The sequence below is a fragment of the Aythya fuligula genome, chromosome 4 (genome assembly GCF_009819795.1).
Source record: "Aythya fuligula isolate bAytFul2 chromosome 4, bAytFul2.pri, whole genome shotgun sequence".
In the NCBI taxonomy this organism is placed as follows: domain Eukaryota; kingdom Metazoa; phylum Chordata; class Aves; order Anseriformes; family Anatidae; genus Aythya; species Aythya fuligula.
The window spans coordinates 14,778,128-14,794,688 of record NC_045562.1 but is presented as its reverse complement, the minus strand read 5'-3'; the positions used below and the strand labels follow the sequence as shown (position 1 = coordinate 14,794,688).

At 40.8% G+C, this 16,561-nt stretch overlaps 1 protein-coding gene across 1 annotated transcript in view; it reads left to right on the top strand.

Moving 5' to 3' along the window:
• Positions 1–14,247, top strand: part of LOC116489046 (transmembrane protease serine 11E-like) — a 39,492-nt gene extending 25,245 nt beyond the window's left edge. The window contains exons 6-10 of the mRNA XM_032187106.1: positions 7,007–7,045; positions 10,421–10,616; positions 11,338–11,597; positions 12,333–12,475; positions 14,086–14,247. Of these exons, the coding sequence (XP_032042997.1) occupies positions 7,007–7,045; positions 10,421–10,616; positions 11,338–11,597; positions 12,333–12,475; positions 14,086–14,247 (800 nt within the window). The remainder of the gene's footprint in view (positions 1–7,006; positions 7,046–10,420; positions 10,617–11,337; positions 11,598–12,332; positions 12,476–14,085) is intronic.
• The last annotated feature ends 2,314 nt before the right edge of the window (positions 14,248–16,561 follow it).

Here is a 16,561-nt window from a genome sequence, read left to right as displayed (position 1 = left end):
GCACCAGGGCTGTTACAGTAATATTCTGTGATTCTATGATTAGTTGCTAGTTAAAAAATTAGCTGATACAAATGAATCACTATGTTTTTATTAAATATCTGGTTTCAGTAAAAGATGGCATCTCGGTGTTACTTTGATTAAGTTGTACGATAAACTTCCTGTTGCTTTTCTTGGCTGTCCCAGGTTAACCATAAAACACTGACTCCATAGGTCTGCTACTCACTACAGGACTAGCATTGTGCAATTGTTACCCATGACACAAAGGAACATAAACACTATCTTGCCATTTCTAGGAGACAGCAACAAAATTTATATCTTTCTTTGCTAATCCGATTTCAACAGCGCTATGAGGTTTAGGCAAGCTCCAGTTGGCAGTGCCATTTAAGAAAATGAGGTTGACTCAGGCAGAGAGTACAGAATGTAGCACTCCTGCACTTTCTGAGGAAGAGAAGGTCTCAATTTACAAAGTTCATCCTTCTTCCTTACACCTGGTAGAAGAGACAACTTACAACAGGTCCTGGAAGTCCAGAGAGGGATCTAGGTTTTGCATTTCCAGTTTCTTTCTCCCTTCTAATATATCCTGTGCAGCACTAATACTTAAGCCAAGGAAAGTTGAGAAGCCCTAGGTTGTTCCATGCTCTGCAGAACCTTTCGAACATCTGCTTCATTGTAAGTTTGATATTTTTGCCAACTGGAATCCCTATTTATCTTGAGGCAATCCCGGAACTTTTTCATGATGGCTTCTAAAAAACCATTAACCTCTCCATTATAATCCCCTTATCAAAAGATTCTAATTTGGGGGGCAATAATATAGCTTACCTTAGGTGAGCACAGCTAACTAGTTGAACAAATCCAGGTCAGGCACTTATTTACATGGCATGCTAGGAGGGTCTGATAAGGCGAATGAGTAAGTCTTCCTCCCAGAATCTAATCATCTTGTTGTTCAACACCATGTCTCAACTTGCACTTCACTCAAAAGTGTTTGCTTTGGGGATCAGCTCCAACAAACTGCCTTCAAATTGGGTGCAACACTTGTGGTCCAGGGCAGAAGCACAGAAGTAAGTATTCTGCCAACATAGGATCTTGCTTTGCCCCTTCGTTCCAGGGATTGGGAATAAAGAGCTTTGAGGAGATGGAATCCAAGCTGATGATATTTTATAAGTTCACTTTTCTTTTTTTGGGAGGTGAAAACCAAAGAAGGTGGATAGCAAAGATGTGGAAAAATAGCGTGTGCAAAAAAAAGGAAAAAAGGCAAAATAATACCGTCTTTATTTTGTATCATCACTAAACAGTTGATGTCCTTTACACAGAACTGCAAAAATACATTGTTATTGGGGTGTCTTCAGGTGTGTCGTTATTATTGAAGTCCCTACTTTCTTGTTTAGCCATAGTTTACTTAGTCTCTTAGCCAAGAACAATGATAGTTCTAGACATCCACTATAGCTCTGATAAAAAAATGGGAGGTGATGGAGATCTCTTTGTTTGTTTCCAGTTGGGTTTGTCCACCTAAATATTTTTCAGTGGAGAAACTAGCAATGTCCTATCTTCTCCAAGACCAATGGAAAGGCTGGCAGAATAAGATGTCAAATCACAGTTGACTTAGAAACACCCAAGTTAGAACTTGCTCTTCCACTTGTATAGAAAGAAGGTGTCGCAGTTTGTCCTCTGTATAGTTCTGGCACCAAAGAGATCTACAAGGCTGATTTTTTTTTTCCTCAGGGTTTCCTGATTAGAAGTAGTCACCTCAGAGCCTGCATCTCTATTAGGCAAAGTGTAGAGCAGCTTGCCAGCCTATTTCCCCTTGCCAGGTAGGTTGGAAGTCTCTCAAAAGGTATTTTTGGGAATGTACTCTTGACGTCAGAAAGAAACTGGTTGCAAGATCACTGGCACTGTTCGTAGTGAGTAGGAAGTATTCCCATCTGTCTCACAGCCAAGGGTTTTGACCGTGAACAATGACTCACGAATTGGTTTTGATCAACAAGTCAACTGTTATTATTTCTGTTTATCTGGCACCTGGTACTTGCCAAAGCTCCTTGCAAAGTACAGAACCTGGTGAGATGGATTCTCATTTCTTTATCAAGTCTTCTTTGGGAGACATGCAGATGAGTGTCTGACCTGGATTATTGAGGTACGTTTCATCAAGTTGTGGCTCAAAGAATGTCTGTGGCAGTCTGTGCTTATTTTTTTGTACTTGCCACTTGTACAAGCCACAGCAGCAGTCTGCGGTAGTAGAACAGGACATGTATCAACACATTGAGAAACACAGCGGGGATCCTATATTCCCCCACTTTGATGCCATTACCCTGGCACAAGGCGGCAGGTTTCAATATTTGCAAGTCTTGTTGTCTTCCCCAAAAGGCTTGGGGAATAAACCAGCTCTCTGTTCATGCTAGGCTTGTGTCTGATCCTGAACAGTAAGAGTTCCGGGGGCTTCCTGGCTCAATACAGCAGACTGAAAAACACACACACACAAATCCCACTATTTTCATTGATAGTGATGAAGTTGATGCTTAGTTTGGATGAATCTGCACTTACATATCACCATGCATGTGTCTTCACTGGACATCTGACAGCATACGGCATGTTATCCTCACACAGGAAGGATATTATTGAACTAAAGATTCGTTCATCCTTCAGAAGGGGTTGATTATTACCAGTTTTGGAGCTACAAATTTCCATGAAAGACAGGGATTGTTGTCTTAATCAGGAAATGGAGAAGAATTAAGTTGTGGTTGAAGGTGGAGATGGGGGGGAAGTCATGCATGCTAGGACAGGTCCCGTGGACATGAGTAGGGAGGGAAGGGCAGGGTGACAGGGACAATTAGAGGTACACAGCTTTTGTCTTGTCTCTACCAGGTTACTCTCCCCTACTGGAGGAATGAGAATTGCATCATCTCTACCTAAGCTGTGCCTACCTACATTACCTATGTACCTACTTCCACAAGGGTGCTTAACCCTAGGGAGGTAATTCCTGCTGAGGGAATGGAGAGAATGTAGGAATATTAGTAGGAAGTTGTTTTGTGTGCACCATGTAACCACAGAGGAGTGAGACTTCCCTGATGAGCCCAAGGTGCTTGTGTGTTGCCATCTTTCAGGAGACTGCTGCGTTTCCTTTCAGGTACAGTTCTTGGAACAGGACTTAGCCTCTCACTCTGAAGGACTGCTCTAATTCCCATTTCACCCCAGTACCTGGGGCCTTCGCAGTCTTTAACGTAATTAAAGAGCATTAGGGAAGAGACACTATCCCTCTCTCTAACTGCACTATTGGACAAATACACTCTGTGGCACTCCTCTTGGCTGCCCAAGGTTGGTGAACTGCTGAAACTTGCCAGAGATCCTTTTTTGGCTACATGTACTACTGTTACCCTAAATAACATCAAAATAGGTGATCTCACTGTTTCTGATGCATCTGAGAATTCTGTAATTCCCTGTCTTTGAAGGACTTATGTTATCAAAGTGACAAGGGGCAGTAGAGGATGCTTCCTCTGATACATGGCACAAAGCTTTGCTTCAAATGCATGTCCAAGAAAATGGTATTAGTACTGAAGTGCTATTAGGACTGACTTTATTTATTTATTTATTTTTACATTTTAAATCCTTTTCTCCTCTCATTACCCCATTTAAGATAATCCCTACCATGTCTTCTCTGTGGAAGAAAACAATTTAAACATTACTTATGTGATGAGCACTGACCATGCAGTTTGCCTTTGAAGCTAGTGGTTACGTTATGGCATATAGAAATCTGCAGTTGGAAGCCTTGAAAGAAAATAAAGCTGCTTGTGGAAATTAGCATCTGTGAAAAATTAGGTAATTGTCCTGGTAAAGCTGTATCAGGTTTTTGAAGCAGCTTTTTCACCTCTGATTTTGAAGACCTCTCTGGCCCTTTCTAAACTGAAAATGCCTGGTATCCAGCAGTAATGCGTTTTCTTGCCTTAATTGAACTTCTTCAATGTAATGTCTGCTCCGTTTATGTCATTAAGGGGTTTTGACTGTTACTTTCCCTTTAATGTAAGCACTGCTTTCTGTAACTCAAGTGAAATAGGGCAGTGGACACACGATTAACCTTTCTGATGAAGTTAATTAGAGACAAGACAATGCAAGCACATTTTTCTGTAGGAATCTCTGAGTCCCTTGACGGGGAGGGGTCGCATTCACTCTGCAGTTAAGTACAAACCTGCCAACATTTAGATGGTTGCCAAATAGACATGCAGGCTTTGGGCACTGAACTCCTTCAGGAATCCTGGCCTTAACTGGCTATTGCATATAAACAATACCAAAATCAGGCAGCTCTCCTGCTTTTAGTTACTCTCCTTTTCTTTCCATTCTTGCTTAAACATGTATATTCAGCAGTAAAAATAAGATATTAGCTAATATTAATCTCAAATAATAACTGTACCAAGTCACTATTCTCATTCATAGGAAATTGAAGCTGGTAATTTAGGTGCGTTCAAAGGTAATTTAGTTAACTGAGTAAACAAAATAACTGTTTTAACTGATCATCCAGCTGGAAAACAGGGGCCTCTTCTGAAGTGTGCTTTCCCGAAGCCATATTTCAATAGATTGCTGAGATTTTAATTTAACCATTAGTTTTCGCTTAAGTTGGGCAAGCTTTAATTTAATAGCAAGTTCCATTTTGCAGGTAGGTTTGCATATTCAAGTTTAACTTGTTCTTGTTTACAGTGGAAGCCTGAAGACTGTTTTCCTAAATGCAGCACAAACAACTATTTTTGCAGCCCTATGTGGTTGGGATGAGATACGACATTTTAATTGTTACTAATTGATGCTTTTTGTTGGTAGTGCAAACAACTAGGGCAACTAGTAAATGAGCAGGGCAGAGAAATTATCTTGTGCCTTACAAGTGATTGCTTCAAGGCAGGGCTTGCAGTATGGTGGTTGGCACAATGAACATCTGTGCTGTTGACCAGGTAAAAAATGTCAACGTTTTTTGATGGTAACAAATGAAAGCAAGCCCCAAGTGAGGTAAACCAGCAAGAAACCTGTTGTTTTTTTTTTTTGTTTGTTTTTTGTTTGTTTGATTTCTCCCAGAACTATCGTGTAACCCAAAGTGTTCCCTGCTTTTGATGATACCTACTGTGGGTTCAGCTTATCTGAAAATCACGTCAGCTCTGGTTTCCAAAGTTGTACATGTGCTCTGAATTTGGTTTTGAGTCCTGTGTCCTTAATTTTGAGCCCTTAATTTCACCTGTCCTAATCCGCATGATGTGTTCCCAGGTCTGTTAACACCTGCTTTTTCCAGGTGGTTTTTTGTTGTTTTCCCCACTGTGGTGTTTTCTTTGATACCTCTGTTCCAGCTCACAGTATGGGATACACATACAGAAGATTTTTGGTTTTATTTCAGGTGCCTCATAAAAAAAAGCCAATAGAGATATATACAGGTGCCTTGCAGAACGGCTGCGTGATTCACAGCAAAACTCAGTGCAGCGAGAACATACCAATTGAATTGCTTCCGGCACTGTGCTGGAACCAGCTGGTTGCTTCTTTTGTCTCCTTGATTAGCTTTGCAACATAATGCAAGTATTAATAATTGACTGCAGGCTTTATAATTAGGCCTTATGAGGTAAATGTCTCTCCACCCAGAGAGGAGTTAAAAAATAAAAATAAAAATCATCAATACTGCACTCAAAGGCAAAAAGAGTGCTTTCATTGTTGGTTACCTTTGTTGGTTTCTTACCATTTTCCTGCTATACAATATTAGAATGACCCTAATTAGTATTCAATTAGCATTGAATGTAGTATGAATTTCCAGGAAAATATTGGATTTTTAGCATGGTTCAAATAAATAAATAGGGCCAGATTCTTTCCAAAGCGCTTTTTGCCAGTATAACCACATAGGTGAAGCAGATAGTTCTTTAGCATGGCTCAGCTCCTGTTTCTTCATTACTTTTTAACTTACAGGAATTTGTAGCACTGCTGAATCCCCTTGCTGCGATCCCCTAGCTTTTCCTATTTGATATTATTACATTTTGATCTAAGGAATATTGGCAATGGACAGCAGTGTTATGCATGGAAATTCTCGGAGTACAACAAGCATTCCTGAAGCATGGAATTACCCGTACTGTAAGGTTTTCTCCATTCTCTGTCATAGCAGTTGAGAACATGCAAGTGAACACTTTTACTGACAGGGGACCTCACAAGCTGCTGCTTGCCCACCAGTAAACCTTTATCATGAGAAGAGTTCCCGTTTATGGTGAATAAGACCGTCACTATATAAATTTTCAGTTATAATTCATCTCCTGTTCTAACAAAACAAAGCAGCAGTTGGATGCGTGTACATCAGCGCTAACACTGCCTTTTCTCTGTAACATTCCCTGCAGTCAAACTGTATGTACACTGCAGTTCTTTTTGCTTCCTTTTTATATCACAAGCTGCTTATTGTCTTGTTAGGAAATGATGGAGTATGTATCTAGTAATGGTGGATTGCAAACATGCAATTCACCCTGCATACCAGGAGCGTCAAGCCCACAAGCAAAACACAAGTTGCAAGAGCACGGTAGGCAACAAGTATGATCCAGAGCCCTTTGCATTCAAAAGAGACTCCTCCTGGCTTGGTGTGGCTTTGGATCGAAGCTAGATAACATTCTGTGTAGCTGCAAAGAGAAAATAAAAATCAAGTAGATAAGGACAGGGATCTGTTGAGGAAAGCTCCAGCCACAGACTGCGAAGTTGTGTATGCTGTACAAGAATTTCTGGACAATTTAAACATGGTATTAAGACTGTGATTATCCCCTGGATTGCTGGCAACTAGAGTGGTAGCTCCAGAGGATATTGGCTGGGCAGAGAACAGCAAACTGCACTGCAGAGAGGAATGCACTAGCCAGTGCAAGATCGTGACCATTTATGAATTGCACTGGCTTCTACAGCAGCCCCCATCTGCTCTGCCTCTCGTGATGCCCAGTACTCAAGCAGCCATAGGGTAGGATGGCCATGGAGGAGATAAACCTTGTCTGTGCTGTCCTGACCTTACACTGACTTTTTTTTGTTTCAGATGTGGAGAGGAAAACAGCAGAAGCAATCTTCAATGACAGTAAGTGAGGGCTTTTTAAGCCTGGGTAAACTCTATTATTTTAATTAGCGTTAAGAGTCTCTGAGCCCTTTTCCTGGCCCTTAAAAGCCTTTTCACTTCCTTCTGTCTAATGAACATGACCTTACACTTTGCACAGATGAGAAAATCCTGCTTAGATGAGAAATCCTGCTCAGCCACAGGGAAGTCGTTTGTCAGTGCCTACCAGGATGCTTTAAAACTGTCATTACTGGCTTGAAAGTCTTCAGTGTAAATGGGATGAAAATCCCCTTTAGAAAAAGCCTTACACACACTGCTGAGTTCCTTGGTCAGTTGTGTTTTGTGTTTTTTGTTTTTATAGCGAGATTTTCCTCCTGTTAAAAGTAATAGCAATTAAGTGAGAAAAGAGCACATGATGAGAAAAGAAAAAATGCCCAACGTTGAGCAGAGAGGAGACCTTCAGGTTCTGCTGCTGTGTGCTGCAGAGCAGCATGCCCTGGTTGATACCTGCCTATGGCAAGCTCCATCCTCCAGCAGTGCTGGTGTGGAAGGTGCATCTTAAAGGTGAAGTCTGACATCTCTTTAAAAATGGATTAAAACATGTACTTAAATATCTAGTCAAGTCTAATCCTGCCTGCACAGGACTGTCAGTTCTTTCTGCATCTTGGAGCAACAACTGCAGGATCTGTTGCTTGTCCTTGATGTCCTTGATGCTGTAGCGTGACAATTCATCTCCACCTTGTCACCTGTTATTTTCTCATATATGCTCTAAGTGATGAGTTCTACACCTGGCTGTGTACCAGCATGCTTTTCAATTGACACTTTAAGGATGGCAGCCTGACAGAGACCTGTATCGCACTCTGTGAATGCAAAGTGCCCCTGAAAGCTGGCAGGAATGGGCACGTGTGGAAGAGTTTGGAATAGTGGTTTTCAGCATGCTCCTAGAAATTGGGAATTTGACATTTCTTTTGTGTATATCAGAAGGAAGGAAGGACAATGAGGCAATGTGTAGAAGTTAAGTCGGTCTGTGATTATAATGAAAATATTGTGGGTTTGAGGATGACTAGTAGTGTGGAAAATGCTGTGGAAATAGACAATGCTCAGTCTTCTAAAGGTATTGTTGTAGGTGGTCTCAGTTGTAGGTAGTAGGTAAGTTGAGATAGTCCATTTTAGAGATGTTTGAGCTTTCAGGGAAGGAAGTCAGCTTGTTTGGAGACTTAATAGTCATTAAAATAAATAAATAAATAAATAAAAATCTTACAAATCACAGAATCACAGAATGGCCGAGGTGGGAAAGGACCTCTGAAGATCAGCTGGTCCAACCCCCCTGCCGAGCAGGATCACCTAGAGCACATTGCGCAGGATGGCATCCAGGCAGGTTTTGAATATCTCCAGAGAAGGGGAGACTCCACAACCTCTCTGGGCAGCCTGTCCCACTGCTCTGTCACTCTCACAGTAAAGAAGTGCCCCCTCATATTCAGCCGGAACCTCCTGTGCTTCAGCTTGTGCCTGTTGCCTCTCATCCTCTCGCTGGGCACAACTGAAAAGAGACCGGCTCCATCCTCTCGACACCCTCCCCTCAGGTATTTATAGGTATTGGTGAGGTTTCCCCTCAGTCTTCTCTTCTCCAGGATAAACAGGCCCAGCTCTCTCAGCCTGTCCTCATACGACAGGTGCTCCAGGCCTCTAATTATCTTAGTAGCCCTCCTCTGGACTCACTCCAGTAGCTCCATGTCCCTCTGGTACCAGGGAGCCCAGAACTTGGACACAGCACTTCAGATGTGGCCTCACTAGGGCTGAGTAGAGGGGCAGGATCACCTCCGTCAGCCTGCTGGCAACACTCTTCCCAGTGCACCTCAGGAATGGATTTCTTCCACCTCTAGAAAGGTTTGATCTCTTAGCAGGTAATGGAAGATTAAATAATACTGCTTTTTCAGTTTAAGTGCTGGTGTTCTGGGTCACTGAGAACTACTGTGTTTTTCTCTGTGTTTGGAACATTGACCGCTCAGGTGGTTGATTGAATTATACAGATCTAGGCCCTGAGGATTACCAATAGCTGTCAGGAGGTAAACATGCTAGTACAGACAGTCTTATCAGTTATAGTACAATCTTCCATTGTCCTTTCATGTAGAAAGTTTTGGACAAGTATCTGTATCTTAACATTTCACTGTTTTCCTTCATTGCAGTTACAAATTTCTGTACAGTGCAGACATTACACTGAGCATATCACCTTCTCAATATTGTGTGACTTTTTTTTTTTCTTTTCCAAATTTATGAACAGCTTTCAATCTGCTGAGTTATTGCTGCTGCTTTTCATTATGAGGTACTATTAACATCACCTTGTGCAGATCCTAGCAGGAAGGGGCAGAGGTTATGCTCTGCGTGGCTCCAGTGTTTCTCTTCTGAGGACTTCAAGGGGCCTGGGGCTTGCAGCTCTTCAGTGAGGTATTACAGATCTCCACTTTGTCCCCCTCTGGGTCACTGTCTGTGAGAGACAGGCAGTGCAATAGTTTGGATGGTATTGTCACTATGCAAATAATTCTTAGCTCTGTCTCTTTTCCAATGGATTGGGATAGTTCTGTCTGCCAACTTTCCTAATGTCTAGCTGAAATCGGGACCTGGTCTAGTGGGTCTTGTCGCAGGTAAGACAGATTTGATACTGGTTGAAGGGGAGACGACAGCTGAAGCAGCTCCCTCAATTGAGGAAGTTTCTAAAGCTACTGGAGAGCTTCAGCTACACCTGAATGTCTGTTTAGTGGCTGAAACCATGAGTATTTCCATTCCCTTCTGGGTTTGGAGGATAATACTTACCATGGATGCACACCGTGTTGGAGGTATCCATGCCTTTGTCACCTCTGGCTTGGATTGGCACAATGCTCTTTGCCTGAGCAGCTCCCAAGGTCCAGCTGCCATTTGTGCAATGCGCAGTTGCCTTATTCCAATCAACATCTTGCTGATGCAATCTGCATGCATGCTTGGTAAAAACCCGTGGCTTGGATCATTGCCATCTTAGATTTTGCCTTGTTTATGTTTTATCCTCGTGACAAATCACCTGGGACTGAGAGATGGCAATCCCTATATTTGGGAATTGTCCTGGCTGTATGGTGAAGGGTTGTGATTCCTGATTTGAGCTGTTCATGAAGCTAAACATGAATGGTTGACCATCATGGCTTACCATAATAGTCAGTTGCTCATTCAGGCTTCTAACAGAATGGGTTGTGCATGAGGATCTCGGTTTTGGGGGGCTGGTAGAAGGTTTGTCTTCATGTTGATGTTACACCTTTAGAGAACCTAGGTGGTGTGTGATTTTATGTACATTTTCCATAGTACCTGCAGCCTTTGGCAGGCATGTTTACTAAATGGAGGAATAACTAATGCATTCTTTTTCCTTTCTGACAGTCTGTGGGTTACGGCAGAATAGATCAGTCAAGTCAATAGCGAAAGCATCATCATTGCGAATAGTCGGCGGATTGTCTTCTGCAGAGACTGGGGATTGGCCATGGCAAGCTAGTTTGCAGTACAATAATATCCATCGCTGTGGTGCAACACTCATCAGCAATACGTGGCTCGTATCTGCAGCTCACTGCTTCAGAGAGTAAGTTCCCAGCTTAGAGAGAATCTGCAGCAGAATGTGCACCATTTGGATCAAGCTGGGGGGCTTTCCAGATTTCCAGCACACCCCTAACTACTCAGGGGAACAGTTTTCTGCCTTGGAAGGGAAACACATTTGGCACATTCAGGGAAAAAAAACAAAAGTGAAGAAAAGGTAATGTGACTGAAATGAGAGTGTTTTTTTCCTGTTACCTCGAATGTTTCTAAAGGTTTTCCTTGGTGTTATAATTAGGTTGCTGCAGCTTCAGGCTGCTACCAGAAGTTATAAAAAAACACATTCCTCCCTTTCCATTCAGCCACGCGCTCCCAACACTCTTTGTTTCAACTGTGGCAATTGTGAAGCTGCAGGGCATGTAAGATGAAACAGGTGCTTGAACGAATTATTACCATGCAAAAAGGGTAAAGGAGATGAGTTTTCTAGCAGGAGGGCTTTTGGGCCTGATTAAACCCTGCGGCCACACTCTGGCTAGATCCATGTCAAGGGGTCAGAGGGAGCAGGAGACTGTGGCTGAGGTGGAAATTGCTCTCTTCTAGAAACAGGTTAAAATGACATGGGGGACAGTGTTATGGGAAGTGACAGATGCCTTACGAATCTAGAAGGAAGCTTGCCTGAAGGGGTTATGAGAGAAAAGTGTTTGTCAAGTTTAAAGCCCCAAATACTTATATTCACAGCTAAGTATTTACAGCACTCTTACCTTTTTCAGCATGAGTCACCCTCACAAGTGGACTGCTACTTTTGGAGCTCTTTTGAAGCCACCAAGCTTGAAACGATCGATCAAGACTATTGTTATTCATGAAAAGTACCGCTACCCAGAGCATGATTATGACATTGCACTTGTGAAGCTCTCTAAACAAGTCGAGTTTACAAGTCACATACACCGTGTGTGTCTGCCTGAGCCATCTGAGACTTTTCCATACGATATTTATGCTGTCATCACAGGCTGGGGAGCACTTACCAATGACGGTGAGTCCACCGGGTAACCCATGTGTTGCACAAACCATGGTGCTGATCTGCTACTGAATTAGTATCACTTGTGTAGCCTGTATGTTGTATGGCAGCAAGCCTAGTTTTTGTCTAGAAGCAAATATTTCTCGAATTTGTGAGCAGCAGTTTCTTGCTCTAAAATTAGACTGGATGAAGACAGAGCTACAATCCACTTAAGCAGAATATAGCAGAAATGACCTCCTTTTCCAGGCTTTCTATTTCATATTGTAAATTCTTAAGACAGGTAGTCTAGCCATGTATGTGTTTATATAATGCCTGAGCAAATATTCTTCCAGGTTTAGCCAGAAGCAGATAACTCTGTAGGCTTTCAAGAAAATGTGCAGAGTGAGCTGCCTGTAGTGACTTGCCCAACCTCATGCTCTTATCAGGCCAAGTTGTGAGTACCTTTAGCAATGGAACCAAGCTGTCTTGATTTCATATCATCTACCCAAATTGCTAGATAATTTGCATTCCATGGTATTAGATGGAACATCTGTAAAATACAGTGTTGTACTTTGGGTACTATATACCATGCAATCATTAATTCTGTCTTAATAGTACAGTTTCTAAGTGAAATTGAGTATGTACACTTTGATGAAAGGTACATAAAGGTACAAGCAATACCTCTGTGTTAAACAAAATTAAGCTGGTCCTCCATAAGATAACATTATTTATCAACACAATTGCATTTCCTCAAACTATTCATTCCCTCAGGTCCAACTCCTAATGCTCTTCAGGAAGCAACAGTGAAACTTATTGACTCGAATACTTGCAACAAAAAGGAAGTGTATGACGGAGACATAACACCCAGAATGTTGTGTGCAGGATACTTGGAAGGAGGAGTAGATGCTTGCCAGGTAACCATAGCTGAAAATTTGCAAGGAAAACTGTTTTAATGCTGATTCCAGTATTTGGATGATCAAACTTTAACTGATAATTTATTAGTCCTTAAAATGGGCTCTGTTCAAACAAGAATTAATATGTAAAATGAAATAGCATTTATTACATGTTACTTAGCAAATAAATCTATACTAAGCTAAAGTTGTATAATATTCAGAATGTAAATCTTTCATGGCACAAAGTGGAATTTCCATTCTGTAACTCAAAATAGCTGCTAGGAACCCATTTGCTTTTCATAATATCTTCTGTGAAATCTAACAATTTGTTTTCAGAAATACCACCTGGATACACCATATTGATGTTTTATTCCTCCTTCATTGCTGCTGTTCCACACCAGCCCCTTGTTTATTGGACAGCAAACCCCTATGTTTTCCTTTATACTAGAGGATTAATAATGCTATGTATTATTATATTTAATAAGTGTGCCTTGATTTCAGCAAATTGTACTGCAGGAGCTGACTATGGCAACTAATTAAAAACCATGTGCAAAAATGCACAATTTCACATTGAAATTAAATGACAGCATCATCTTATAACAGAGATCTTTTACAATCTTTGGTAACAGACTTTGATCAGTGCGAGGAAAACTGTGAAACAAAGATAAGGAAGCTAGGCATAAATTGAATGGTAGGGATACATATATGATGCAGACTTGCAAATATTGCAAAGCAATGGTTATGTTCAAGCAAGAATATTTCCATAAGAAAACTTTTAATAAGGCAATTTCTATTAATGTTACTTATAAAGAATATATTTGTAAGTGCTGATTCAAAACAGACCCATTCCAGAATCCCAGTCCTACAGATTTAAGCAAAATTCCTTGCAGGATAAGTCCTGGAGACCTAATTCCTCTGTTCCTGTCCTGCTCAGCATTAAAGAAACTTGAACAGAAGGATCCAACTGCTGTGTATTTCAGTTACGTCTTTTGATGGGTGATGGGGAATTTGTTCTGTTCTGTGAGGATTGCCTTTGACGCTGCAAGGTTTCAAGCCTAACAGTTATCACTGCGTCATACTATTAACAGTATCTGAATTCAGCCTTTGAGAGTGACTAAAGTCTTAAGGAGATATTATCTATTTAGAAGACCGATTTCCTGAAGAAATTCTTTTTGAAATGTTATTGCTGCAAGTGACTGAAAGAATTTGCTGAAGGGATAGTGGTTACTGGAGAAAAAAAAAAACAAAACAAAACAAAACACAACTCTTGTTGGCTTAGAATGTTGTATATGTTTGTGTTTCCCTACTTTGTACGAGGAGGAAGACAAGCCAGTGTGAGGAATGTTTCAAAAAACAGAAGAGAAGGGATTTTTTGTTTGTTTGTTTGTTCGTTCATTTTTAATTAGAGGATATTGTACAACCACAGGTCAGGAGACTCCATGGCAAACAGGCAAAAGTCAGTGAATTCTGACTCAGATTTCATAAGCAGATTGGATTCTGCACAAATGGCAGCTCTTGAAATACTATTTGCTTTTCTCTCTTATTGGATGCTCCCTCTTATCTATGGAGAGAATTATATTTTCCCTCCTGATAAATTAAATCTTTTATTTTTTTTCCTCCTCTTTCTCCAGGGGGACTCTGGGGGACCACTGGTTACTCCCGATTCTAGACTGATGTGGTACCTCGTGGGAATAGTGAGCTGGGGAGATGAATGTGCCAAACCAAATAAACCTGGAGTTTACACACGAGTGACTTATTTCCGTGACTGGATTACCTCAAAAACTGGCATCTAATTCCAAAACCAAAAATGGATTTAACTACATAGGTTACACGTAACTCATACTTGTCTGTAATTGTGAAAAGTTATTTTTTTTAGTATATACATTCCTATGTAGTTTTGGTCAAAGCAAACTTTGCCCGCAGCAAGCACTATCTTTTCTGTCAGAGATCCTAAGCCCTTGTGAATTTATACTAAGCATATGAGATTGCTGTCCTCATCTTTGAGCTTTAAAGCATTCTCACTTAAAAATTATCAACTGTTGTCATTAAACTAATATTTAAAAGCTAGCTATTTACCTCCTTTATAAACACAAACAGTTTCAGGGGAAAAAAACAAAACAAAACCTTCAACCACAGCTGAGGTCTGAAGATGTCCACACTCTAAGCACAGAGGAAGCTGAAGCAAATGTTGTCACAGCTGACTTTCGAGGAAAGTGAACTCTTTATTCATATTAGAGAGCATCATCTGTGCCAACTGTATCCAAGACCCTGGATATTCACCCTGCTTGGTGGTCTTGGTGGCTAAAAGGGGATCAGCCAGGAATGAGAACAGGTCCTAGTTAAGGAAGAGGAGGACTTCTGTGCTTGCAGTAAGTTGGAAGAGCAAAGACAAAAGCTTCATGTTCTTGTTTTTAAGCACATTTTTTAACAGGTGAAAAAAAAGAAAAAGGAGGATTTTATGAAGTTCAAATTACAGTACTTCTACGATAGCATTTTCAAGTGTCACAATATCCCTGTACAGTATCTGTGCAATGCCCTTCTAAACAGTCTGTTCAACTTGCAGTGTCCTTATTATACAGAAATGCTAGCTTTACCAACATTTGTTTGTAACATGTCTCCATGAACAACCTCACTGGAAGAAAACCCAGCGTTTAAATTCATGCTAAAGGAAAGAATTATTCACCACAAACCAGCAACTACCTTTTACTTCAAGTCAAGAAATTGTGTGCTTTTCCAAGGGCATGCCAGCCAACAGAAGCCATCTCACTGCAAAGCAAGTAAACAGTGATAAACTCTCATGCTTCACTGATGGATTCATTTCTGCCATGAATAAATATGATCGTGTTTTATGAGGCCATTTCTTATTAAAGAACAGTCCAGATGAGAACTTCAGAGTAAATGCTATCCTTATACACGGATTAAGCACTTTTCCTACCTCTGTGCATGACATCTAGTATATTGCTGGTGGAAGGGGGATCAGTGACGTGACTGTTGCTATCCCCTACAGCCCAGGCCTTCGATATGAGGAACCGAAGTGACAATCTAATACCATCTCCTTCTGTCTTTGAATGGCCACCAGACTGCTTAGGCTATGAATGCAGGACTCACAGGAGTCTGTACGAGACGTGAAAGAATCTGCAAACCCCACAGCTGAACTTAAAACAGAAAATCTCTCTGAAGCATCTTGACTCCCCTTCGACTCAGGATTTGGTCTCTCAGCTCTTTTCCTGTGCATGATCAGAATCCATGGGAATAGGATGCTTGGCATTTCCTGAAAAGTCAGACCCTGAATGAAAAGTCTACACACAGATGGAAAAACCTACATTGAGGCCTCAGGGTGGTGTAGGGGGAAGCGATTGTCTTATTTTTTTAGCTCTTTACAAACTTTTTTCATATCTTTTGAATTTTGACTTTAAAAAAAAAAAAAAAAAAAAAGATACCTTGTCTTAGAAATAATTGAAGGCTTTAGTTTAGTTTTTGCCTTTGAAGTAATAGTATCTCTATTCTGATATTCCATGTCCATTTAAAAATTAAAAGGATCTTGGGACAGTTAGGAGGATAGTCAGGTGCAGCAAATCTGTTTTCTTAATTTATTGGTGAAGTTTGTAATTTATGCACTTTTGAGTTGCTGCTATTTTTAAAGTAAGAATTTACTCTGGGCTAGGTTATTACAAAATAGAGACTGTACAGAGTTTTGGATTAGGTCACCTGGAAACACAGTTTTCTTCTAGTATTCAGGTTCCACTTTTTATTAAAGGTATCATTTGGTAAGAAAAGAAATACACCTATTTTTTGTTTTGCCGCTTACTGCTTTGAAGGTGAATGCCTTGCTTATAATCAACTGATGAGTTGCAATTGAAAGCAAGCAGTAGTTCACATTCAGATAGAGCTAATGTTTTGTTTTGCACTTAAATCTATCTTTTTGCCCAGCAAATGGAGAGGCAACAACACGGGGGCAAGGCTCAGATTATCTGTAATCCCTATAAACTGGTTCCTACCTCACACTGAAAGTGACACACATAAGATACCTTTAAGAGGAGAAAAGCAGCCTTTATTTCAGATTTTATAGTGAGAGGCCAAAAGGCAAGAAGCGTGTGGGAGAATGTC